This window comes from Schistocerca nitens, chromosome 1, assembly GCF_023898315.1.
Source record: "Schistocerca nitens isolate TAMUIC-IGC-003100 chromosome 1, iqSchNite1.1, whole genome shotgun sequence".
Classification (NCBI taxonomy): Eukaryota; Metazoa; Arthropoda; class Insecta; order Orthoptera; family Acrididae; genus Schistocerca; species Schistocerca nitens.
Genome location: NC_064614.1, coordinates 1105786513 through 1105812735, shown reverse-complemented (window position 1 = coordinate 1105812735; position 26223 = coordinate 1105786513). Strand labels below are relative to the sequence as shown.

The following is a 26223-nucleotide window of genomic DNA, read 5'->3' as shown; positions in this document are numbered from 1 at the left end:
ATTTAAGGACCATAATTGATCGAGAAGCCTCATTTGCTATCCTGTTGAATAAGATGGAAGGAAAGAAGGAAGGAAGGAAGGAAGATTGGGTTTAATGTCCCATCAACATTGAGGTCATCATAGGTGGAGGATAAGCTCAGGTTGTGTCAAGGGTGGGAAAGTAAATCAGCCGTGACCTTTCAAAGGGACCATCCCAGAGTTTGCCTGGAACAATTTAGGGAAACCATGGGAAACCTAAATCTGGATGGCTGTACGTTGGTTTGAACCATCATCCTCCTGAATGCGAGTCCAGTGTGCTAACCATTGCACCACCTCACTCGGTGAATAAGATGAAACAATGATGGGATGATGATGATGATGATGATGATGACTGGACTACACTCTTTGAAATGTTGAAGGTAGCATGGGTAAAACAGAGGAAGCAAATGATTAATTACAACTTGCACAGAAAACAAACAGCAGTCATAAAGTTGAAGGGCATGAAAGGGAAGCTGCAGCTGAGAACTGAGTGCAGCAAGGTTGTAAGCTATCCCAAATGTTATTCAATCTGTACACTGAGCAAGCTATGAAGGAAACCAATGAGAATTTTAGAAAGGGAATTGAAGTTCTGTGAAAAGAAATAAAAACTTTGAGGTTTGCCAATGACATTGTAATTCTGTCAGAGATGGGAAAGGACTTTGAAGAATGGGCAATACCTTGAAAAGAGATTATAAAATGAACATCAACAAAAGTAAAACAGGGGTAATGGTAGTACAATTAAATTAGGCTACACTGAGAAAATTAGATTTTGGAATAAGGCACTAAAACTAGTAGATGAGTTTTGCTATATGTGGAGCAAAATAACAAATGACAGCTGACTAGAAAGGACATAAAAATCAGTCTGGTAATAGCAAAGAAAAATATTTCTGAAAAAGAGGAATTTCTTAACATCTGATTTAAATTTAAGTATCAGGAAGTCTTTCTTGAAGGTATTTGCCAGGAATTATCCTTCTATGGATGTTAAACATGGACAATATGTAGTTCAGACAAGAACAGAATGTAAGCTTTTAAAATGTGATGCTACAGAAGAATGCTGAGGATTAGATGAGTGATTGAGTAACAAATGAGTACATTCTGAATTGAACTGAGCAGAAATGAAATTTATGGCACAACTTGACTAAAATAAGGGATTGGTTGATAGGACACACACTGGGCATCAGGGAATTGTCAATTTGATAACGGAAGGAAGTGTGGGGTGTAAAAATTGTAGAGGAGACCAGGGCTTTAAGCAGATTCAAATGCATGCAGACTGAGGTAGTTATGAAGAGAAGAAGAGACTTTCACATGGTGCAATGGCGTGGAGAATTGCATCAAGCCAGTCTTAGGACAGAAGACAACAACTTCAACAACAATACGTTTAAAAGGTTATGCTGTACGGTATGTCTTCCCTCTATCACAACATATTTGTTTATAAAATTGTTATTTCTTATTACTAAAGCCAGCAGTTTTTATTGCTCAGCATAATCAGGAACAGATCTTTGCTAACCAACTGCCTGATCAGTTTATTCCTTTTCTTATGGTGGGATAAAATTATATTAAAAAAAAATACTATTATTATCTAATTTTATCTATCCAAGTTTATTCATAAGTTTAGGTTGTTATGGGAAGATGTTACTAAATACTGAGTACCCATACTAAATAATAATTACTTTATCCAGTTTGAAAGCAGTCATAGAAACTGTACTGTAATGTAAAAGAATTTTTGTTTCACACATATGCTGATTTTATGTTATGTTGACCTACATGATTTTATGACAATGTTATACAAAAGCACAAATTCATCATTAATATCTCGTCACCCACTCATTTACAGAATTTCAACAATTGTTTTCTTAAACATGAATTTTGTGTACAGCGGCCAAAAATTAACTTATCAGACATATAGCAGAGATGCTGAGCCGCAATAGGTACAATAAAAAGATTCACAGAATCAGAGCTTTCGGCCATTAAGGCCTTTGTCAGCAGTAGATACACATACACATACGCACACACACACTCACGCAAGCGCAACTTGCACACACATCTGCAGTCTCAGAGAGCTGAAACTACACTGCGAGCAGCAGCACCAGTGCATGATGGGAGTGGCGACTGGGTGGGGATAAGGAGGAGGGTGGGGCGGGGAGGGGGAGGGATAGTAAGGTGTGAGTGGCAGACAGTGAAGTGTTGCAATTTAGATGGAGGGTAGGAGAGAAGGTGGGGAGGGGGTAAGTATCGGAAAGGAGAGAAATAAAAATAAAAGAAATTAAAAGACTGGGTGTGGTGGTGAAATGATGGCTCTGTAGTGCTGGAATGGGAACAGGGAGGGGGCTGGATGGGTGAGGACAGTGACTAACAGAGGTTGAGGACAGGAGGGTTACGGGAACGTAGGATGTATTGCAGGGAAAGTTCCCACCTGCGCAATTCAGAAAAACTGGTGTTGGTGGGAAGGATCCATATGGCAATGGGAAGCAAGCACAATGTTTTGTTCCCAAGAAAGCCCATTCTGAATTAGCCTGCAGTGCAGACAAACCAAACATTGGGCCAGCTACTCCAAGATGCAGAAGACAAGGAGAAAACAATATGAAGCTTCATAGGTTGGCAGTATGAGCCCACTTAGTATGGCAGTGCCATTTGGTCTTGATGCATATATTGATTTGATTGGAAAGGGTGTCTTAAAGCTGTTGTATCCTCTCCCAAGGCAAGTTGACCCACAACTGTCTACTGTTGTACCCAGTCCTTGATATCCTACCGAGCGAGGTGGCGCAGTGGTTAGCGCACTGGACTCGCATTCGGGAGGACGACGGTTCAATCCCGTCTCCAGCCATCCTGATTTAGGTTTTCCGTGATTTCCCTAAATCGTTTCAGGCAAATGCCGGGATGGTTCCTTTGAAAGGGCACGGCCGATTTCCTTCCCAATCCTTTCCTAACCCGAGCTTGCGCTCCGTCTCTAATGACCTCGTTGTCGACGGGACGTTAATCACTAACCACCACCACCACCTTGATATCCTACATTCTGACACTGGGACAGAGTTGATGAACAAGCTCGTCTCACACGTTACATTGTGCACAGATCTGGAGAACTAGCTGGTCACAAGAGTACTTCAATATTACGCAGAAAATTCAAAGAGAGACATGTGCAGTGTGTTGAAAAATGACTCCACAATGGTGTCACATGGGAGGTAACATGTGAGGATGCTAGATTTCCGTAACATACCACTGTGCTTTCAGAATTCCCTCAATCACTACAAGCCATGACCTGAAACCATATCCAATGGCTCCCCTTAAAATGATGCCAGGAGTAACTCTGAGTGTCTGCTGAAACACTGGAAGGAAGGGACCACCCCACAGATCACCACCATATTCTCCGAGGATGGCCATCCAGGTTAGTACAGAACTGTGATTCACTGCTGTACACAATGTGACACCACCATCAGCAGTCCACACTTCCTGATCAATGCACCACTCAAAATGCAGTCATTTGTGTTGTAGTAATAACAGCAGCCTCTTTATGGGACAGTAATTCTCTAGTTTGGCTGCTGCTAGTCTTTGAACAATGGTACAGAATGACACAGGATGAAGCATGGTGTACATTACTTGGTCTCAGATGCAGGCACAAAGGTGGAGGGGTTACAGTCCGCTTAGTACACAATATGGTGATTCTCCTTCATGGTGGTCAAAAGTGGTCAACCTGTATCTTGGCAACAGTATGCCTGCCCTCACACTCCCATGCAGACCAACACTGGACCACTGTCACATCTGCATGCCACACAAATCTGGATACTGCACAATTTGACCAGCCAGCCAAATGGGGACCCACAATGAGGCTGCTTTCAAACAGTCAGGTGCTGATAATACTGTTGCATATTACTATACGGCATCTCTTGTCCTTCACAGTGACCGCTCAAAATCCGACACTGTTGATACCCCTTATATAACCTCCCAGTCCTGGCAACAGCACTAAATATGAAGAAACTGATGCACTTTGTTGGCCCTTCTACCAATCACAAAGAATTGCAACTCTAATCATTTACATACTTGCTGATCATGTGTACATGTATGAAGCTGTGTTTACATCTGATTAGATCTTCTGGTTATTTCAATTTTTTGTCAGGCAGTATACATTACTAGATATTATTGTACTCAGAATGAGATTTTCACTCTGCAGCGGAGTCTGCGCTGATATGAAACTTCCTGGCAGATTAAAACTGTGTGCCGGACCGAGACTCGACCTCAGGACCTTTGCCTTTCGTGGGCAAGTGCTCTAACATCTAAGCTACCCAAGTACGACTCATGCCCTGTCCTCACAGCTTTACTTCTGCCAGTACCTCATCTCCTACCTTCCTAACTTGACAGAAGCTCTCCTGCGAACCTTGCAGAACTAGCACTCCTGGAAGACAGGATAATTCAGAGACATGGCTTTGCCAGAGCCTTGGGGATGTTTCCAGAATGAGATTTTCACTCTGCAGCAGAGTGTGCACTGATATGAAACTTCCTGGCAGATTAAAACTGTGTGTCGGACCAAGACTCGAACTCGGGACCTGTGCCTTTCGCGGGGATCTTTGCAAAAGGCAAAGGTCCCGATTTCAAGTCTCAGTCCGGCACACAGTTTTAATCTGGCAAGAAGTTTCATTATTGTACTGTTTATGGCTACAAATGTATTTAACAACCAATGTCCAGCCTGCCTCTGCAGTATACATTGAATCTGGAACTTTAAATTTCTTTGCTGCTTTTCTGTATTAGAAACCCATATCAAAATGTTTCGAGACATAAATCAAATAGGATGATATATTGCATCACCATTTCCATTTCTGTGGATGAGTTTTGTAATGACACACATTCAGCTATTTAAGCATACACAATATTTTCAAAAATACGTAGCATAGATTCAAAACGCATGCACAAGAATAACAACTCATTCATACACACTTGTTCAAGTACATATGAGGAAAGAAATACACATGCCTCATAACCACAAGCAAAAAATTTAAGAGCTATGTGGAAGAGTTGTTTAGAGAATACTAATAATAATACATAAATGAATAAACAATGTAATGGAGAAATGGAGAAATTGAAAGAAACAATACCTGCGTGATTTAAGGATATAGTCAGCTATTTTCCAACCTGTTTCTATGGCAGTATTTATAATAGAATGATCACATAAATTTGCAACTTGGTGAGATAAAAGTAAGACCTGAAAAGAAAATAAAGCAGCTTGGAGAGAGAAATGTAAAACCTGAGAAGAAAATAACTGCATGCAAAATATAATCATTCAAATTAACTATGAGTGTTACTATATATAACTGAGTGTTAACATACATAATTAAGAGGAAGAAACTGGTACATAAAATGTCTCGTGTGCATTTTTTAATAACACATAATTTGTCATGAGCTCTCTCACACAGGAATGGAGGGAAACATAACAGGGAGAATTCAAAGTAATGAATGATTCCAGAAACTGGATAACTACATCTACATCTACTCTGTAATGATTATCTCATCAAACTTCATACACCAGAAGACATAGTGAAGTGATAGCAGAAGGCAGAAAACACAACTGTAGCTCTAGTTTTTGAACCTCTACCACTGGGGCACCAAACTACAAGTTCTCATAAAAAGACCCACAATTAACTATGGAACGGAAGTGAGTAGTAATGGAATAAGTTAAAGGAAAAACAGAGAGAGAGAATCCTCTGGACTGTCTGTCTGGGGTCAACTCAAAAGAAAATGTGCGGCATTCCTGTTGCTGTGGTTGAAGAACTGGAGCAGCAAATCATATGGTCCTGTCAAGATTTATGAGATAATCCAGGGTTGTTTGAAAGATTTTGTAACTCACTGTATGGATGAGTGAAGTACTGCATCCAAATGTAAGGACAACATATGGAACACCTCCTTTAAGAGGTACAAGTATACAACAAATCGTAACATGGAACACGCTAAAGCAGTATTGTATTTCCCTTTAAAGTAGGCAATGGGTGAAATCTGATGAACCATCTTGGCATTCACCTTAAATGATTGGGGGATCTAAATCTGAATGCCTGAGTGGGGTTTTAATCATTGTTCTCCTGGATATGAGTCAATTGTCTTACCACTGTGCAACTTTATTCAGTACCTACTTTGGTACTCTCACTCATGAAGGGGAAAAAAAGGAGTGAGATCACCTACGAATTCAACGGACATTTATTGGCAATCTGAAAGAAATTAACATCATTTGCAAGAGCTTATTTCAGAAGCAGAAGATATTCCCTTCAACAGCTCATTGGCACATGTATTCAAGCCCAAGGAAATGTAATATCCTTATGACATGGGATCAACAGTAGCCTTGTACAGTCAACTCAATGGTCTATTTGGCATAATTTTGTAACCGTTGTAAAGTATCACATAAGCTCTAAATATCTCACATTTTTTCAAATAAAATAACACTTTTTCAGTTGAGGTAGCTTGGTTTAACTCACCTCCTTTCCCTTTGTGTTTGTCACTGGATGCAGGAAGCTTCTGGTACCAGCCATAGGGAGCTGTTTTGTGGTGTATGGTGACCTAAAAATAACACAAAATGGCTGTTTTACATTGCTATAAAAAAAGCAGTTATATTTATATGCTGTGGTAAATTAAGTCAAAAGAGATATACCCAAATTTTTTACAAAGTGTTCCTAAAGTAAGGAGTACAAAATGCCAATGATTATTTATGTTTGTGTCATAATACAGTGTGTCCTTTGAAGCAAAACATACTACATGTCCAGGTATAAGTACACTCCTGGAAATGGAAAAAAGAACACATTGACACCGGTGTGTCAGACCCACCATACTTGCTCCGGACACTGCGAGAGGGCTGTACAAGCAATGATCACACGCACGGCACAGCGGACACACCAGGAACCGCAGTGTTGGCCGTCGAATGGCGCTAGCTGTGCAGCATTTGTGCACCGCCGCCGTCAGTGTCAGCCAGTTTGCCGTGGCATACGGAGCTCCATCGCAGTCTTTAACACTGGTAGCATGCCGCGACAGCGTGGACGTGAACCGTATGTGCAGTTGACGGACTTTGAGCGAGAGCGTATAGTGGGCATGCGGGAGGCCGGGTGGACGTACCGCCGAATTGCTCAACACGTGGGGCGTGAGGTCTCCACAGTACATTGATGTTGTCGCCAGTGGTCGGCGGAAGGTGCACGTGCCCGTCGACCTGGGACCGGACCGCAGCGACACACGGATGCACGCCAAGACCGTAGGATCCTACGCAGTGCCGTAGGGGACCGCACCGCCACTTCCCAGCAAATTAGGGACACTGTTGCTCCTGGGGTATCAGCGAGGACCATTCGCAACCGTCTCCATGAAGCTGGGCTACGGTCCCGCACACCGTTAGGCCGTCTTCCGCTCACGCCCCAACATCATGCAGCCCGCCTCCAGCGGTGTCGCGACAGGCGTGAATAATGGAGGGACGAATGGAGACGTGTCGTCTTCAGCGATGAGAGTCGCTTCTGCCTTGGTGCCAATGATGGTCGTATGCGTGTTTGGCGCCGTGCAGGTGAGCGCCACAATCAGGACTGCATACAACCGAGGCACACAGGGCCAACACCCGGCATCATGGTGTGGGGAGCGATCTCCTACACTGGCCGTACACCACTGATAATCGTCGAGGGGACACTGAATAGTGCACGGTACATCCAAACCGTCATCGAACCCATCGTTCTACCATTCCTAGACCGGCAAGGGAACTTGCTGTTCCAACAGGACAATGCACGTCCGCATGCATCCCGTGCCACCCAACGTGCTCTAGAAGGTGTCAGTCAACTACCCTGGCCAGCAAGATCTCCGGATCTGTCCCCCATTGAGCATGTTTGGGACTGGATGAAGCGTCGTCTCACGCGGTCTGCACGTCCAGCACGAATGCTGGTCCAACTGAGGCGCCAGGTGGAAATGGCATGGCAAGCCGTTCCACAGGACTACATCCAGCATCTCTACGATCGTCTCCATGGGAGAATAGCAGCCTGCATTGCTGCGAAAGGTGGATATACACTGTACTAGTGCCGACATTGTGCATGCTCTGTTGCCTGTGTCTATGTGCCTGTGGTTCTGTCAGTGTGATCATGTGATGTATCTGACCCCAGGAATGTGTCAATAAAGTTTCCCCTTCCTGGGACAATGAATTCACGGTGTTCTTATATCAATTTCCAGGAGTGTATGTCTTAGTGCTATTCAACAGATTTGGGGAAATACACCTCAGGCATAAGAACAGAATATTCCAGCTATATGCAGGTTGTCCTTTATGAAGTACATATGCATCTGAATAAATACCTTCAAATAGAAATACACACACTCAGAAGGGTCACAGTGTCACTTGTTCTTCCCAAACTGGCTTTTGCTAATCCACATTCAAGAGGCACAGTGAATTTCCTTGAAATAACAACAAAAGTTCAGAAAAAATTGATACCATGTATGCCACATTACACCATTATCTAAACTATATATTAGTAAATGTCTCTTCAATATGTTGTAATATCCTTATCAAAATTTGTAGTGCCAAATAGTACCAATTCTGTTATTGTGACTCTATCTCTCTGCCTCCATAGGTGAGTGATCAGCATGTCTGACTGCAATGCTAAGGAGCTAGGTTCAAGTCATGGTTCTACCGTGGATTGTTCTTTCTTGAGAGAACTGTAATGTGGTATGGTCAGCCTTGTCATTATATTATAACAGCGGAGTTACTTCATGGAAGAGAACTGAGTGAGGTGGTGCAGTGGCTAGCACACTGGACTCTTACTGCTTGCTGTTGTGTTACCTCAATAAGAGATTATTGAGTATAAATATGCAAAATTTGTCGGGAGATTAACTTATTTGTTTTCTAGATTAGCAATTATACAAGGAGCAAAATTAGCTGGATTTAATTGTTTGAGAGGCTTAGTGATATGCTTTTTCCATTTCAATAATAATAAAGGATTTTTGTTTGTTTTATGTTGTGGTTGACTGATCATTAATAAAAAATGTCAGTGATGCAGCCACTCTGCATAACACTAAGGGTTTTCTATATAAACATCACTGATAGGAGGCCAACTTTGATCTTAGTTCAGAAAATTAATCCAGTTCATACATTAAACTTTGATCATATGAATAAGATTCAGCATTAATCTCATTTAGCACAAGACATACTTGGCAAGGCAGCTAAATCAGCTATCAACAAGTATTGCACTTTGACTGCTGATATTAACAGTATACCTTACACAAACATTATTTATTATGTAAGATGGAGGAAAATAAGAGGAACAAACTTCCTACATTTCTTCAAAAAACTAGTTCACAGGCAAAACACATTGAAATAGTTAGGTATCCAAATGGTAAAAAAAAATGAAACAATGTAATTATCTGTGAGTAAGGCTCTTGAATACAGAATGCTGCCCAACACAGTGGCTCACAGCAATAGGAAACAGCAAGTAGGGTATTCACATGGTGTGGCTTCAAAACATAGAGCTGACATAATTTCTTCATAAACAGTATTGTAGACATACAGAATACATTATTTAGCAGCTGATAATTCATAGCCACCTGACATTACTATTTGATGGTGCAAACAATTTGACTGTGAAGACAAACTGTAGATGACTGTGGTGTTGTGTAAGGCTATCAGAAGTTCTCTGAGCATACATATTGTAGACCATTAATCATGAGGTTAGGTAATTTCTCTGTGTATGGAAGTTTCAATACTTAGTAGGTTTGAAAGCCGCTGTTATTCAATGCTAAAGAAAATATTGACAGGGGAATAGCATAGGTATACACTTCCATTGTGTGCTTATGTAGGCATGTAATCAACCTGGAGATAGGTCTGACCATCATAGGACTGACTGGGGAGGTACCTATTACAGGTAGTATACATTCAGCTTCCTCAGATCTTTGAAAAAATTTACCCACCCAGTTGTATAGGGACCTATAATTTAATGTGAACTCAAAAACACTATGCAAGTCAGCATTTTCACATTAAAAAATATTGCCAAAGGTAAAAAAAAGGCTTAGGTCTGACCTACAGTCAAATCCCACAACTCTGACATTATCGTCTAGCATGTTACCACTGAGCTTTAAGGCACATCTTAAATTGGTTATCAGCCAAGAAACCTCACTTTGCTAATTGACTTAAATGTGCTTATTATTTCTGTTTATCAGTGGTTGTGTAGTTGTCATAGTAGTTTAAGTACATGCTTGGTATTGAAAAATTTAAAATGAATTGTGTAGTTACTTCTATTCAAACTTAGAGACAGTTTTGGAAGAGACATTCAGACATTATTGGCTGCTGTCAATCACCCTATACTTGACTATTCACTGCATATAGCACCAATTTCCCTTTCTTACTTTGCTGCTAAGTATCAAGGAAATACCTATAAACTTCTTCACATAATTACAAGTTGTCTTCAATAATTTCTAAGGGAGCAATTATTATCTGTGCTCATTACCTTTCTTGCCAGCATTCTTCTCATTCTAACCTTACAGACCAAAAAACTGTTTTGAGCTTCAGCAGTGTGGGAGTGTTTACAATAACTTCTTTATTATTTAAATATTTTGTATTTGTATTTATGCTAAACAGAATCTGTTCCTTTGTAATGTCACTATATTGTGAAGTGAATTTTTAATTGTGATTTATCTCATAACATACATAAGCTAATCACTTGATTAGAGTACAGGAGACATGTCAAAAGATTGTTTACACAATTTCACTGATATAAAACTATGGATAATAAGATGACTTAAACATTAATGTAATTTTTTGTGAAAAGATACCTTCACATATTTACATAATAAGACAATTGATAAACTACATCCTGCAACAGAATTTCACTTGATTTTTGGAACTTTGCCAGTCAAAGATGATCCTAGTTCATGACAATATAATCTGAGATTAATGTTTATATTTTTGTGGTTGTAGTAACTGAATGCTACTCTTAATTCAGCCCAAACATTCACACAAGCAGAAAAATGTTTCCTTGCTGCAGTTCCTTAATGATGATCATTGCACTCTACAATTATCAAACACTTGTCTGATAGGGTGGCACTATAACAAATATGTGGCAACACAATAAGAAATAAGAGCTAACATTCACTGAGGGTATGTTACAAAATTATACCTAACTTTGATACAATTTGATGCCTGACACTTGATGTCCTAAACTTAACACTATATCGAAGTAATTTTGCCATCTCTTGGCAGTCTATCCAGGATGTCTCAGAAGGAATAATCACCATTCAGGGATATTACAGTAACACTCATCTGAAGCAAAAAACTTCATATAAACACATGCCCTGTAGAACACAGTCAATGTAAATTTGTTTTTGGGCTAGTGGCATGTACATATGTGTTTTACTCACCCAATCTCTTTGACATTTTATTCTAGCCCAACCTACCTCTTGCTTTTAATCTTTTCCTCAGAATGTCTTTCTGCCACAAGAATAGGAGTAGATACAAAATCAAACCCTGTGTGCCTCCCTTTGTGATTCCTCAAATTTAAAGCTTTTCAACATTGTATGAATTCTTCAGCACAAAATTTTCCATTCTGTTTCTACATCTACATATATACTTTGCAAGCCACCATAAAGTGCATGGTGGAGAGTACCATGTACCATTACTAGTCATTTCCTTTTCTGTCCCACTCACAAATAGAGCAAGTGAAAAATAATTGTCTCTATGCCTCTGTAAGAGCCCTAATTTTTCATATTTTATCTTTGTGGTCCTTACGTGCAATGTATGTTGGCAGCAGTAGAATCATTCAGCAATCAGCTTCAAATGCTGGTTCTCTAAATTTTCTCAATAGTGTTTCTCAAAAAGAATGTCACCTTCCCTTCAGGAATTCCCATTTGAGTTCCCAAAGCATGTCCGTAACACTTATCTGTTGTTCTAATCTACTGGTAACAAATATGGCAGCCCGCCTTTGAATTGCTTCGATGTCTTCCACCAATCAGACCTGGTATGGATCCCAAATACTCGAGCAGGTTTCACCAGTGTCCTATATGCAGTCTCCTTTACAGATAAACCACTCTTTCCAAAAATTTTCCCAATAAACCGACATCAATCATTTGCCTTCCCTACCACAGTTCTCAGACACTTGTTACATCTCATATTGCTTTGCAACATTACGCACAGATATTTAAATTACATGACTGTATCAAGCAGGAAAATAGTAATACTGTGTTGATCTTCTTACTCACTCACATTTTTCCACATTCAGGGCTAGCTGCCATTCATCACACCAACTTTCCTGTATCTTCCTACAGTCAGTCAGCTTCAACACCTTATCATTCACCACAGCATCATCAGCAAACAACTGCAGATTGCTGCTCACCCTATCTGCCAAATCATTTTTGTATATAAAGAACAACAGCAGTCCTATCACACTTCCCTGGGGCACTCATGAGAGTTCCCTTGTCTCTGACGAACCCTCACCATCGAGGACAATATACGGGGTTCAATTATTTAAGAGTCTTTGAGCCACAGGTATGATTCAACCCGTTGTGTGTATAGCCAAAAGTTCCAAAAATAACAATGTACATTAAGAGTGTTCTATCTCAGTAAGCATTCAGAATAGGGCATACATGCATCTGAAGTTTTTGCTTCAAATGAGTGTTATTTTCATATCTCTGAATCCTGACCATTCCTCCTGCGACACCCTGTATATTATACGTATCACTAATAGTAATGTTTCTATACATCCTGTTACTGGCCGTAGTTCTCCATGAAACTGTTGCATAAGAAGGGGATCTTCAGAGTACTATCTGAGCTAACTGTAGGCACTGGTGCAGAACTGTCTGAGTGTCCATGTTGCATCATGTTTTTGAGCCTGTCAATGGAAGAATATCCAGGTTCACCCATACAAGATGAAAGCGAAGTAGTCTGTGGTTGACAGTGTTCCCTACTGCCTGTCCTCAGGATCAGTGAATGTACATGATACACTGGAAGAAGTGGCATGGGAGCAGGAAGAGGTCTGTGTTTATGAGTGCCCTCTGGTGGCTGCTGCAGGGAACTGAGAGATGACAGTTGAATGGTTGTGTCTGTGTAGTGGTGGCCTCTCATGGTATTTGTTGTGCACATCTTGTTTGGTATACAACCTATGCATTGCAGCATGATCTGAGATCACTTCTGTGATGAACAGCTTTACATAATTGGCCTTTACAACTGACAGCATATAAGGTCGGTCAGGCTATATATATATATATATATATATATAAAAAGCACTCCATTTTCAGGCCACAAATGACCTACCGGGACCATCCGACCGCTGTGTCATCCTCAGATGAGGATGCGGATAGGAGGGGCATGTGGTCAGCACACCGCTCTCCTGGTCGTTACGATGGTATGCTCGACCGAAGCCGCTACAAATCGGTCGAGTAGCTCCTCAATTGGCATCACAAGGCTGAGTGCACCCCGAAAAATGGCAACAGTGCATGGTGATCTTACGGGAACTGGTGTATCCACTGTGGCAAGGCCGAGTGCAAACTATATACAAAATTAAAAATTGCACAAGAAATGTTCCTCATTACACACTAAAATAGAGAAAGGGTCCCAGTTAAATCTGTTGCTGTGCTTTCCACAAAATATAAAATGCACTCTATTAAAGTGTTTGGTGCAGAAATTTGTCCACACAGGCATCAGAAATCAGTAAAAATCCATAGCTGGAGAAACTGTCTTCTACGGGGATGGATGAATATGACTTCAGCCCATGTTGTGAGCAGAAGGAGAAAGGTGGTCACATAGCTGATTCTCTATTAATTTTCTAAACTATTTCCTCCATTGGTGCATAGTCTTCTGACTCAACACTCACAGAAGAACAGTACATTCTTCACTTTATCATCATCCCTACAGGTCTCTTTTTCTGCTTTATCATTCTGCTCATTTCTCCTCATCCCCATGTGCATCAATACCCTAAAGAATGTAGTCTTCTTCCCCTGATGTTTTAGAAGAATAGGGAGTGTATAATGTTCTGAACCAACTTGTCTGCTGGGTTCATTTGTTGAAGGGCCTGAAGAGTGCTACGAGAATCAGTTGAAAAGCTTCTACCTTGAGCAATAGTTCATCTGCTCCAGTTCGTTTAAGATCACATATAACACAGCACACTGAGAAGCTTCTTGACAGGTGAACCATAAATACACCACCAGGGGAACCCACAGAGCAGTCAAGTGACTTGCTCTATATTGAAGCCATCTATAGGCATGATGTTAAGGTTGTACTACAAATTAAAAACAAACATAAAAAAATCACACATAGAGTGCTTCTGCCTCTAAAATTCATGAAGTGTGAAGAATCCTGGGCCTCTTAAGAAGCAAAGATGTGACATTAATATTCACCATTAATACTATATACAAATGCTTGGGGTGCAATCTATATTTCGCATGGTTGTTGCACTACGATGATTTTTTGCCTGATATAAAGTAATGAGTCCACAGTCTTGGTGCAGACGCTGGGAATGGAGCTGGTCCTAAACATTTCTGTGGCCAGACATTCTCTCATGTAGATTCCAACCAATACTTTCACATTCTCTCATGTAGATTCCAGCCAATGCTTTCACATTCAAGGTGTGGCCACAAAATAATGGGACTGACGCTGTCACACAGTAAGTATGCACGTGCCAAAGATGAATGACCAATAGCTGTGAAGCGTGATACCTTCTCCATTTAATACAGCATCTCTGGTGTCTGTAGACAAATCAGTGTGGCTATGGCCTTTGATTGCGTAAGAGCTGTTACTTTGTTTTGCAGGAAAAATGATAAGTGGAATAACAGAGCAACAAACTGCCATGAAGTTTAACATGAAACTTGGCAGAACTACTACTGAATCCAATCTTCTACTGACAGAAGAGTATGGTGAGGACTCTTACTTATGTACATGAGTTTTCCAGTAGTTCAAGCATTTCAAAAATTGCTCAGAAGATATTGAAGATGACTTATGCCCGAGACATCTTTAAAAAAAAAAAAAAAAAAAAAAACGGATGAAAATATAAAAAAGTAGGTAATTTGATTTGATCTGACCATCAGTTGAGTATTCAATTGATTGCCAAAACTGTAGGAACTGACAAAGAATATGTAATGAAAATTTTACATAACAGTTTAACATGAGAAAAGTGTTTGTGAAACCGGTGCAGAAAATTCTCACAATTGAACAAAAAGGAGCCCATGAAAATTGAATACTACTCTTTGAATACCACTGAAAACTGCCAATTCACACACTGGAAGGGCTTAACTTGACCAAGAGGAAAAAAAAGCTCAAATGAGCAAATCAAGATTCACTGGGTTCCTGATGGTCAGACTGTTACTCAAGCTAAGACTGCTGTTGAGCTTCCCATGTCCTACATGCAATGTACTTTAAAGTACTAACTGTTGTACATGACAGTGATTCAGATTTCTAACCAAGCCACAGTATCGATATGGAATCTGAGGCACTATGATCTGCATGTAGACACAGTTCACATAACCAGAGGATACAAAGGGTGTACCCTCTAATGGAGATCTGCACTTACATATGTACATATGGTCATCTACAGTCACTTGCCTGTAATCTCACATCATGCCATTTCATGCATTGTTTCAATTCTACATTTTATATGGGTTCCCCTCTTTCAAAGGATGGAAAATCCAAAAAGGACTGTAACAATATAATGAAAGGATAGTTGCTACTCACCATATAGTGGAGATGCTAAGTCGCAGAAAGGCTTAACAAAAAAACTGTCAGAAAGCTAGCTTTCAGCCAACAAGGCCTTTGTCAAAAGCAGACAACATACACACATACAAACACACACACTCAATGCAAACACATCTCACACACACATGACCACAGTCTGGAAGGTAGAACCAGATTGAGAGCAGCAGGCCATTAAGGGAGAGGCAGCTGAATGGGGGTAAAGAGAAGGCAGGGTAGGGGAGAGATAGCAGGGTAGGGGTCGGAGACGGTAAAGTATTGCTGGGAGCATGTAGTGATGAGGTGGGGAGCTAGGTGCAGTTGGAAGGTCAGACAGATGGTGGAGGTGAAAGGAAGGGCAGTGGTTGCAGAAAAGAAATAAAAAGGCTTGTTGCATTGGCGGAATACAGGGCTGTGTAGTGTTGGGATCGGAACAGGTACGGGGCTAGATGGGTAAGGATAATGACTAATGAAGATTGAGGCCAGGATGGTTACGAGAACATAAGATATATTGCATGGAGAGTTCCCATTTGTGCAATTCAGAAAAGCTGGAGTTGGTGGGAAGGATTCAAATGACACAGGCTGCTCCCTGAACCAGTGATTGAAATGCAGGATGTTGTGTTGGGCGGCGTGCTCAAAAACAGGGTGAACCAGTTGTTTCTTTGCCACAGTTTGTCTGTGGCCATTCACGCAGACAGACAGCTTGTTGGTTGTCATGCCCACGTAGAATGCAGCATTTTGGTTCCAGCTTACCTTGTAGATCAAATGACTGGTTTCACAGAAAGCTCTGCCTTTGATGGGATAGGTGATGCTTGTGAAAGGAGTGGAGTAGGTGGTGGTGAAAGGATGTATGGAACAGGTCTTGCATCTAGGCCTATTACAGGGTTATGAGCCATGAGGCAAGGGGCTGGGAGCAGGGGTTGTGTAGGGATGATCGAGGATATTGTGCAGGTCCAGTGGGCGGCAGAATATCACTGTTGGGAGGAGTGGGAAGGATAGTGGGTAAGACATTTCTAATGTCAGGGCATGACAAGAGGTAGTTGAAACCCTGGTTACTCCAGTCCTGGGTGGTGATGAGTCATGAGGGGAATTCCCCTCTGTGGCTGGATGGTGGGGCTTTGGGAGGTGACTGGAGAGATAAGGCATGGGAGATCTGTTTTTGTAAAAGGTTGGGACGGTAATCATGTTCTGTAAAGGCCTCAGTGAGACCCTCAGTATGTTTCAAGAGGACCGATTGTCACAACAGATGTCATGGCCATGGGTGGCTAAGCTGAATGGACTTCTTGATATGGAATGGGTGGCAGCTGTCAAAGTGGAGGTATTGCTTATGGTTGGTAGGTTTGATATGGATGGAAGTATTGATATAGCCATTTTTGAGGTGGATGTCAACATAGAGAAAGGTGTCTTGATGGGTTGATTAGGACCAGGTGAAGTGAATGGAAGAGATAGTGTTGAAGTTCTGGAGGAATGTGGATAGGGTGTCCTCACCCTCGATCCAGATTATGAAGATGTCATCAATCAATCTGAACCAGGTGAGGGTTTGGGGTTCTGGGTGTTTAAGAATGATTCCTCTAGATGGCCCATGAATGGGTTGGCATAGAATGGTGCCATGTGGATGTCCATTGCCATACCCTGGATTTGTTCGTAGGTAATGCTTTCAAAGGAGAAGTAACTGTGGGTGACGATATAGTTGTTCATGGTGACTAGGAAGGAGGTGACTGGTTTGGAATCCATAAGGTGTTGGGAAAGGTAATATTTAATAGTGGGCATTAGGAATGTTAGCATAAAGGGAGTTGGCATCAATAGTGACAAGCAAAGCACCATGTGGTAAAGGGCAGGAACTGTCAAGGGTTGGTGGAGAGAATGGTTGGTATCTTTTACGTAGGAGGATAGGTTACGGGTAATGGGCTGATGGTGTTGGTCTACGAGAGGAGAGATTCTCTCAATGGGGGTGCACTAACAGCCACAATGGGACGTCCTGGGTGGTTGGGTTCATGGACTTTAGGAAGCATGGAGAAGGTAAGAGTACAGTAAATGGTAGGGCCGAGGAGAGAGATGGACTCATGGGAGAGATTCTGGGATGGCACTAAAGATCTGAGGAGACACTGATGATCCTGCTGGATTTCTGGAATGGGGTCACTGTGGCAGGGCTTGTAGGTGGATGAATCTGACAACTGGTGGATATCTTCTGCCAGGTAATCCTTGTGGTTCAATCAACAGTGGTGGAGCCTTCGTCAGCAGGTAGGATTGCAAGGTCAGGGTCAGTTTTTAGATGGTGGATTGTGTATCTTTCTGCAAATGTAAGGTTAGTTTCTACGTTGAGTGATTTGGGGAATAATGATGAAGCAAGGTTCGAGGTTAAGAAATTCTGGAAATTTAACAGAGAGTGGGTTGGGGACAGCGAGCATGGATCACGTTTGGATAGAGGAATGAACTGAGACAGGTGAGGTTCAATATTGGTTTTTGGTTGAGCCGATTGGTAGGGTTGGTGGTGAAAACGTGTTGCCAGTGTAGGGAATGGAAGAAGGAAAGAAGGTCTTTAACAAATCTTGCATGATTGAATTTAGGGGTGAGGCAAAAAGAGAGGCCTTTGGAAAGGACTGATACTTCTGCAGAGCTAAGGCTTTTGGAAGAAAGGTACATGACTATGTTTCAGGTCTGTTTAGGTTCTGGATTCTGTGTGGTGGTGGGAGGGAGTTTTGGAGGGTGGGATAAGTGTAGTGGGTCTGAAAGACAGGGTTTGTCAGCTACGAGCAGATGTGGGGGAGGTTTAGAGGTGGGTAGGAAGTGAACAGCTTGGAGAGTTTTTTGAGGTGGTGTGCATGTTGTTCCAGTTCCTGGAGGGCAGGGTGTGTTATGGGATCCAGGAATTTGGGATTGCATAGCAGGAGAATTTTTCAGATGCACAGAAGTTATTGCAAGGTGGTTTTGTAGAACTATGTTGGTGAGGAATAAGGATTGGCTGGAAGGCTGGCAGCCAGAGGTGGGTAATTTGATGGTAACGCCATTTGGGGGGATTCCATGAGGCAAGCAACAATGCAGGAAGAGTATGTGGGACTGGGTTCTGGCTAGGGATGAGGAAACTGTTCTGTATTGACACAGACAGAAGGAGCAAGAATCTATGGTAGTGGAAAAAAACATGTAAAAATATGTAAATAACATAGAATTATGTTCAAAAAAATTTACAAAAATACATTCAAACACATGCAAAAATTTACAAAAAGGAAGAAACAGATGAAATAAGGGGAAACAAGATGAAATATGAGCGAGTGGGCAGATGGTGTGGGGCAAAAACCTGAATCCAACTGAAATTGGTGTGAAGTCACAATGAGATAATATGAAAAAAAAAAAATTACCTGTAAAATGGGTTGCAGGTCTGTGGGAGGATATGTGTCAAGAGGGGGATGTCAGAAGTGACTAGATTAGGAGGAATTAATAAGTGCAAACTGGAATAGAAAGGGGACAGAATGTGGGGTGGGACAGGAAGGCGCGGGAAATAACACGCAAAAGTACACGAGGTTGACACAGGGAGAATGATCAACATGAAGGGATACGATTAATGATATCAGCGGGTATTATGTGAGACATAAGATACTGCACCAACAATCAGTGTCTTATAGCTGTCTATTGTGTGTGGCCAAGACAGTTGATACAACATGGCTCGTAAGTAGAGAATGCCATGCAGTTTGTTAGGCAACAAGAGAATCACGGAAATAAGAGAAAGATGGAAAGACTCTAAGTATAGTAATGTACCAGAAAATAGTAATAAAGGAAAAGAATACTGGGTTAGGATGGAAGAAAAGCCATCAGGCAAAATCAAACATTGGAAAATCTAGGATGTAATGTAAGAATGTTATGAAAAAGATAGTTGCTACTCACCATATAGAGGAGATGCTGAGACTCAGAAAAATACAATAAAGAGACTGTCCAAAAGTTAGCTTTCAGCCAACAAGGCCTTTGTCAAATGTAGACAACATAACAAATGCATACACTCAATGCAAACGCAACTCACACACACATGACCACAGACTCTGGCAGCTAGAGCCAGACTGCGGGCAGCAGAGCATTATGGGAGAGGCAACCTTGTGAGGGTAAGAACGAAGCTGGGGTGGGGAGGAGGTGGGATGGCAGGGATGGGGTCAATGATGGTAATATGCTGTTGGGAGCATGCAAGGATAAGATGGAGAGTGGGGCAACTAGGTGCAGTCAGGAGGTTAGATGGAGGGCAGGGAAGAGGGGTGGGGGTGGGGGGTGCAGAAAAGGATAGATTTAAAAAGAGTGGCTGAATTGGTGGAATAGAGGTTTGTATAGTGCTGTAATGGAAACATGGAAGGGGCTAGATGGGTAAGGACAATGACAAACGAAGTGGAGGCCAGGAGGGTTACGGGAATGTAGGATATATTGCAGGGAGAGTTATCATCTGTGCAATTCAAAAAAGATGGTGTTGGTGGGAAGCATGCAGATGGCACAGGCTGTGAAGCTATCATTGAAATGAAGGATGCCCTTACTCCCAGCCCCTTGCCTCATGGCTCTTATCCCTGTAATAGACCTAGATGCAAGACCTGTCCCATACATCTTCCCACCACCACCTATTCCAGTCCTGTCACAAACATCAGCTATCCCACCAAAGGGAGGGCTGCATGCAGAACCAGTCAAGTGATCTACAAAGTAAGCTGCAACCATTGTGTTGCATTCCACATGGGCATGACAACCAACAAGCTATCTGTCCACATGAATGGCCACAGACAAACTGTGGCCAAGGAACACTGGATCACCCTGTTGCTGAGCAAGCACCTTCTTTTCAATGACTGGTTCACAGCCTGTGCCATCTGGATCCTTCCCACCAACTCTATCGTTTCTGAACTGTGCAGCAGGAAACCATTCACACTGGCACCTTTCCTACACTATTAGAGCATCACTGCAGTGGCTACTCATGCATGTTCAGTCCTTCCCAAGTTTAGAAGAGAAATTAATACAGCTTCCCTCAGTGGACTGGTAAATTGTCCATATTTTATATTATATTAAAATTTTCAAGAAAGATTTTCATTGCATTCTTAGTAATGCATTGCAGCATGCTATAACAAATTTTTGCCATATCATGTACACAGACAATGCCAGATTCAGATCCTGAATGGGGAAAGGGCAGCAGTGAACTTTATTATTGGTGAAACTGAAGTTCCAAAAGACCCTTTTAGCAATCACTAGATATTGGTGGGGAGCCAGGCCCTGTAATGCATTGGTGTTTTGAAGAAAAAGCACTGCCATGTCTAAGGCAATGTGATCAATACATCCAGAAATTTTTTGTCTTTAGTTGCAATTTTTTTATTTTGTCTACAGGTCAGTACTCTCATAGGCCTTCTAACACTGCTCCTCAACTTGGTACCCTCTTTTGGGAACTGCAATTCATGCAATGTGTTATGAATCTCTGTACCTTCTTGTCTGAAGGGTAGAGTTGCAGAGTGTCCCTCGTAATCAGGAGCTATAGGTTTTTTGAAGAACATGGGAAAAGCATGCACTTCATCACTGTTGCCCTCATGATATGCTCTTGACCCTAAGCCACTGCTAAGCAGGAAATGATCTGTAACTTTCCAGTGACCATTTCCTAATCTGAATTTATCTCTCAGATGATAAATCCAGCAGCTGACAAATTGGCATGCCTCGCAGTAGTTTCATCAGTGGTAAAACTAACATCACTATGAAACTGATATTACTGGAATACTGTCAATGAACTTTTTGTCATCATCTATCACTCTTGTCAGTATTAATCACTGATGAAGCCATATTCATTCATAGTAGGATCAAACCCATGTGTAACATACATCAAAGGTCAACGTCAATATCACTTTTCTGTAACTGTAAGTGGGATGCAACCAAAGTCAATTATTTTCTCTGTTACGTATCAAATAATTTGAGAGGAATTATGTCCACAGATTCTTTTGTCTTTGATCAATTAAATAGAATAATTGGTGCATAATTTATAAATGTACAGCTATTGTGAGGGTGTGGTGCATCATGATGGAACACTCTGTCCCTCAGTGAAGTGCTTTTTTTGCCAGAGTTTAAAAAAAGCAAAGTCTGCAAATTAAAAATAAATAAAATAGAAATTGTTCCATTTGCATTATGACTGGAGCTGAATGAGAATTATGGCATATCAGTGGCTGTATTTTTTATGCTAGCATAACATTTTATATTTGAGTTAATCAGCAACATAAATAACATGATCTAAAAACATTTTCTGTAGACGTTGCTCTGAATTATGCTGTTCCTGTATTTGTCACAAATCTTTTCTTCTTACTGAAAATGTAGAACACAGCTTTTAGTAATGACTGTAATAGCACAAGTCATTAATTGCTTTTATAATTTACCTTTTGACACCAACATTGTGTGGTACATCAAAAGTTTTGCCCACAAACAAATTCAGCAAGTTCATAATGTTTCTATGAATTTCATCATCAGACAGTTGTTGTATTTTCTCTGCAAATTTCTCAGATATTAGGCAGCAAAGACAATTGGGATTATCTTGTGCCTCAAAAAAACAGCGTATTTCTTGAAGCCATTCTTCATCCTGAAACAATAAAGTACAGTTCTGTCTTTCAGATCATAATTATTCAGGGCAGTGTCGCATTCATGAAAACATCAGTAGATTTTATTTCCTTTATAGTGCTCCTTTTTGAGAAATTTTGCCATAAATGATAATACATAGTAGGATCATGACACAATAGCAATTAATTCACTTAAAAGCATCAATTCTGCTGCCCAGTACTGTCTGGATTTTTTTTGAAATTGCATTTTCACACCCCACATATGAAATCAGACAATCATGTGATACATATTTTTTCTGTCACAAATTTTAGGTAAATGATTACTTCATTTTATAATCTTTGTCATCATCTTTCATGGTCTTCTCACTAAGCAACACCTTAATGCTTTTTTACCATTCTACATCTACACCTACATCCATACTCCGCATGCCACCTGACGGTGTGTGGCGGAGGGTACCCTGAGTACCTCTATTGATTCTCCCTTCTATTCCAGTCTCGTATTGTTCATGGAAAGAAGGATTGTCTGTATGCTTCTGTGTGGGCTCTAATCTCTCTGATTTTATCCTCATGGTCTCTTCGCAAGATATACGTAGGAGGGAGCAATATACTGCTGGACTCTTCAGTGAAGGTATGTTCTCGAAACTTTAACAAAAGCGCGTACCAAGCTACTGAGCGTCTCTCCTGCAGAGTCTTCCACTGGAGTTTATCTATCATCTCCGTAACGCTTTCGCGATTACTAAATGATCCTGTAACGAAGCGCGCTGCTCTCCGTTGGATCTTCTCTATCTCTTCTATCAACCCTATCTGGTACGGATCCCACACCGCTGAGCAGTATTCAAGCAGTGGGTGAACAAGTGTACTGTAACCTACTTCCTTTGTTTTCGGATTGCATTTCCTTAGGATTCTTCCAATGAATCTCAGTCTGGCATCTGCTTTATCGACGATCAACTTTATATGATCATTCCATTTTAAATCACTCCTAATGCGTACTCCCGGATAATTTATGGAATTAACTGCTTCCAGTTGCTGACCTGCTATTTTGTAGCTAAATGATAAGGGATCTATCTTTCTATGTACTCGCAGCACATTACACTTGTCTACATTGAGATTCAATTGCCATTCCCTGCACCATGCGTCAATTCGCTGCAGATCCTCCTGCATTTCAGTACAATTTTCCATTGTTACAACCTCTCGATACACCACAGCATCATCTGCAAAAAGCCTCAGTGAACTTCCGATGTCATCCACCAGGTCATTTATGTATATTGTGAACAGCAACGGTCCCATGACACTCCCCTGTGGCACACCTGAAATCACTCTTACTTCGGAAGACTTCTCTCCATTGAGAATGACATGCTGCGTTCTGTTATCTAGGAACTCCTCAATCCAATCACACAATTGGTCTGATAGTCCATATGCTCTTACTTTGTTCATTAAACGACTGTGGAGAACTGTATCGAATGCCTTGCGGAAGTCAAGAAACACGGCATCTACCTGTGAATCCATGTCTATGGCCCTCTGAGTCTCGTGGACAAATAGCGTGAGCTGGGCTTCACACGACCGTCTTTTTTGAAACCCATGCTGATTCCTACAGAGTAGATTTCTAGTCTCCAGGAAAGTCATTATACTCAAACATAATACGTGTTCCAAAATTCTACAACTGATTGACGTTAGAGATATAGGTCTATAGTTCTGCACCTCTGTTCGACGTCCCTTCTTGAAAACGGGGATGACCTGTGCCCTTTTCCAATCCTTTGGAACGCTACGCTCTTCTAGAGACCTACGGTACACCGCTGCAAGAAGGGGGGGCAAGTTCCTTCCATTGCATCTCACCTAACTCACTACTTCCACAGTTATCTTTTCCATTAAATTGCATAAATGGGAATGAAAGCTCTTGGGAAATTAAGATCATATGCAAAGAAGGTCACTTATGGTATTCTTTGCAACTATTTTTTTACCACTGCTCAAATGTTTAGATTTATTTGAGACCTTCTCTTTGATGGCAACTTGACAAGTATTCAACATCTATCTATCCATCTGCTATTGATATCAAGGGACTAACAGGAGAAAACTTAAAGGGGAGTGGGGAGGCACTGTAATGGGTGGTAAAATACCAATGGTTACAGGCGTCAGCTCAGCACCTTTTTTTAGAGCAGAAAGGAGAGAATGAAATAAAGTTTTAAGAAAGGTTAGGATTGAAACAAACCTCTAGTTTGAGAAAGAAACCACACAACATAATTCTCGCATACTGCACCAACACAAAGAGCTGCTGGTTAAAAATGCTCAGCAATCAGCAGAAATTTTATTTCCACACAGTTTTATCTCAGTGTCAAATGGCAGCTGTCTTTACTGCATGAAAATATTTGAGGACTAAGAAGTAAAATTAATAAACTACTCATCTGCATTGATGAATTAGAGTCATCAAACCCAGCTGACATAACCTACCTCTTGGAACATCATGTGACCACTGGTATAGATGTGATAATTGTCACAGGATTTTGGTTAGCATCTCACTTTCATACAGCAAAAATAGAGAAAGGAGGAGTTGCCACATTCATCAGGAATTGTCATGGATTTAAGAACAGAGACATTCATAAATTTTGACTGGAGCAGCACATGGAAGCTACATGCGGCAAAAGTAGAATTTCATAATAAATCCTTCATAATAGTACATGTATACTAAGCACTTGCACATAATTTTAATCTGTTCACAAATCACCTTGAAGCTCTATTGGCCTATAACAAAAAAAATAAAAAAAAGAAGAAGAAAAGAAAAGAAAAGAAAAGAAAAGAAAAGAAAAGAAAAGAAAAGAAAAAGAAATTACAGTAGAGTCCCGTTAATCCAAACTAATTGAGACCGGACCTTGTTTGGATTATCGATTTGTTCGGATTAGCCAGAATTATGGTGATGAGTTTCTAGAATGAAGTATACCAAGCAGATAAGTAGGTACACCATGGGAACAAGTATGGGAACAATGGCTCAATCTCACCCTCTGCCCTTGTTGATGTGCATTGTTGAGACCCTTTTTAGTGAAGCGCTTGGTTATGTTAGTTAACGATCGCTGGCACACGTAATAGTTGCACTGTATTCGTTCAGGTGTAGCGGTGTAAATATTTTCGTCATGAGTAAATGGAAACATACAACGTTAACTCTCATAGAAAAACTGAATGCTTCATAGTGGATAAACAATGGTGAGAATGTATCTAAACTGGCAACAGAACTGGGTGTAGTAAAGCAACCATTTGTGATTGGAAGAAGAACTGAGTGAAGCTGGAACAGTACTGTGCAACGTCTTCAGGAAAAACACTTGATATTTGGCAGATGTTGAAACAGTTCCAGTACGATAAAGTCGATGAAGCTCTTTTCCTTTAGTTTATGCAGGGAAGAGAAAGGGGTACTCCTTTGAGTGAAGCAATGGTTCAGGAGAAGTTAATGAATGGAGATGAGTCTTTTAGTGCAAGTACAGGTTGGTTGGACAGATTAAAAAAACATCATGGAAACCATCAGCTAACAAGTACTGGAGAGAAGCTTTCTTCTGACCGTGATGCAGCGAAGGAATACTTGGGTGAGTTTGAAAAAATGATAAAAGAGAGAAAGTATTCTCCCCAATAAATTTATAATGCTGAGAAGACTGGCCTTAATTAAAAAACCTGGCATCAAAAGCAGAAGACCATGCTCCCAGTTTTAAAATGTGCAAAGATCATGTGACTTTATTAGTGTACAGCAACGCTGCTGGTAATCATAAGCTGCCATTAATGCTGATCGGCAAATTTGATAGGTCCAGAGCTTTTAAAAACTGCAACATGAAGTCCCTGCCCGTATATTATCGCAACCAGAAAATAGCATGGATGGATGGTAAACTGTTCAAAGAATGGTTTCACAACCAGTTTATTCCCTTTGTTTGGCGGTTTTCTACGAAAAATCATTTGTCTCCCCATGCAATCCTTTTGATTGATAATGCATCATCAATCAAGATTGCTGTCTGCTGCATTTGTGTTGTGTGTTTATCTTTATCATGACTGTCA

General features: G+C 41.0%; 1 protein-coding gene and 1 non-coding gene across 4 annotated transcripts in view; one reads left to right on the top strand and one right to left on the bottom strand.

Annotated features, from left to right (window-relative positions):
- LOC126198805 (uncharacterized) overlaps window positions 1–26223 on the bottom strand; it is a 146791-nt gene that overhangs the window by 58023 nt on the left and 62545 nt on the right. For all 3 annotated transcript variants that reach the window (XM_049935378.1, XM_049935392.1, XM_049935385.1), the window contains exons 7-9: window positions 22021–22220; window positions 6471–6552; window positions 5103–5209 (exon numbers count right to left, since the gene is read on the bottom strand). In XM_049935378.1, coding sequence (XP_049791335.1) covers window positions 5103–5209; window positions 6471–6552; window positions 22021–22220 — 389 coding nt within the window. The remainder of the gene's footprint in view (window positions 1–5102; window positions 5210–6470; window positions 6553–22020; window positions 22221–26223) is intronic.
- Trnaa-cgc (transfer RNA alanine (anticodon CGC)) lies at window positions 2770–2842 on the top strand. Its single transcript has one exon. It is a non-coding gene; the product is annotated as a tRNA-Ala (tRNA).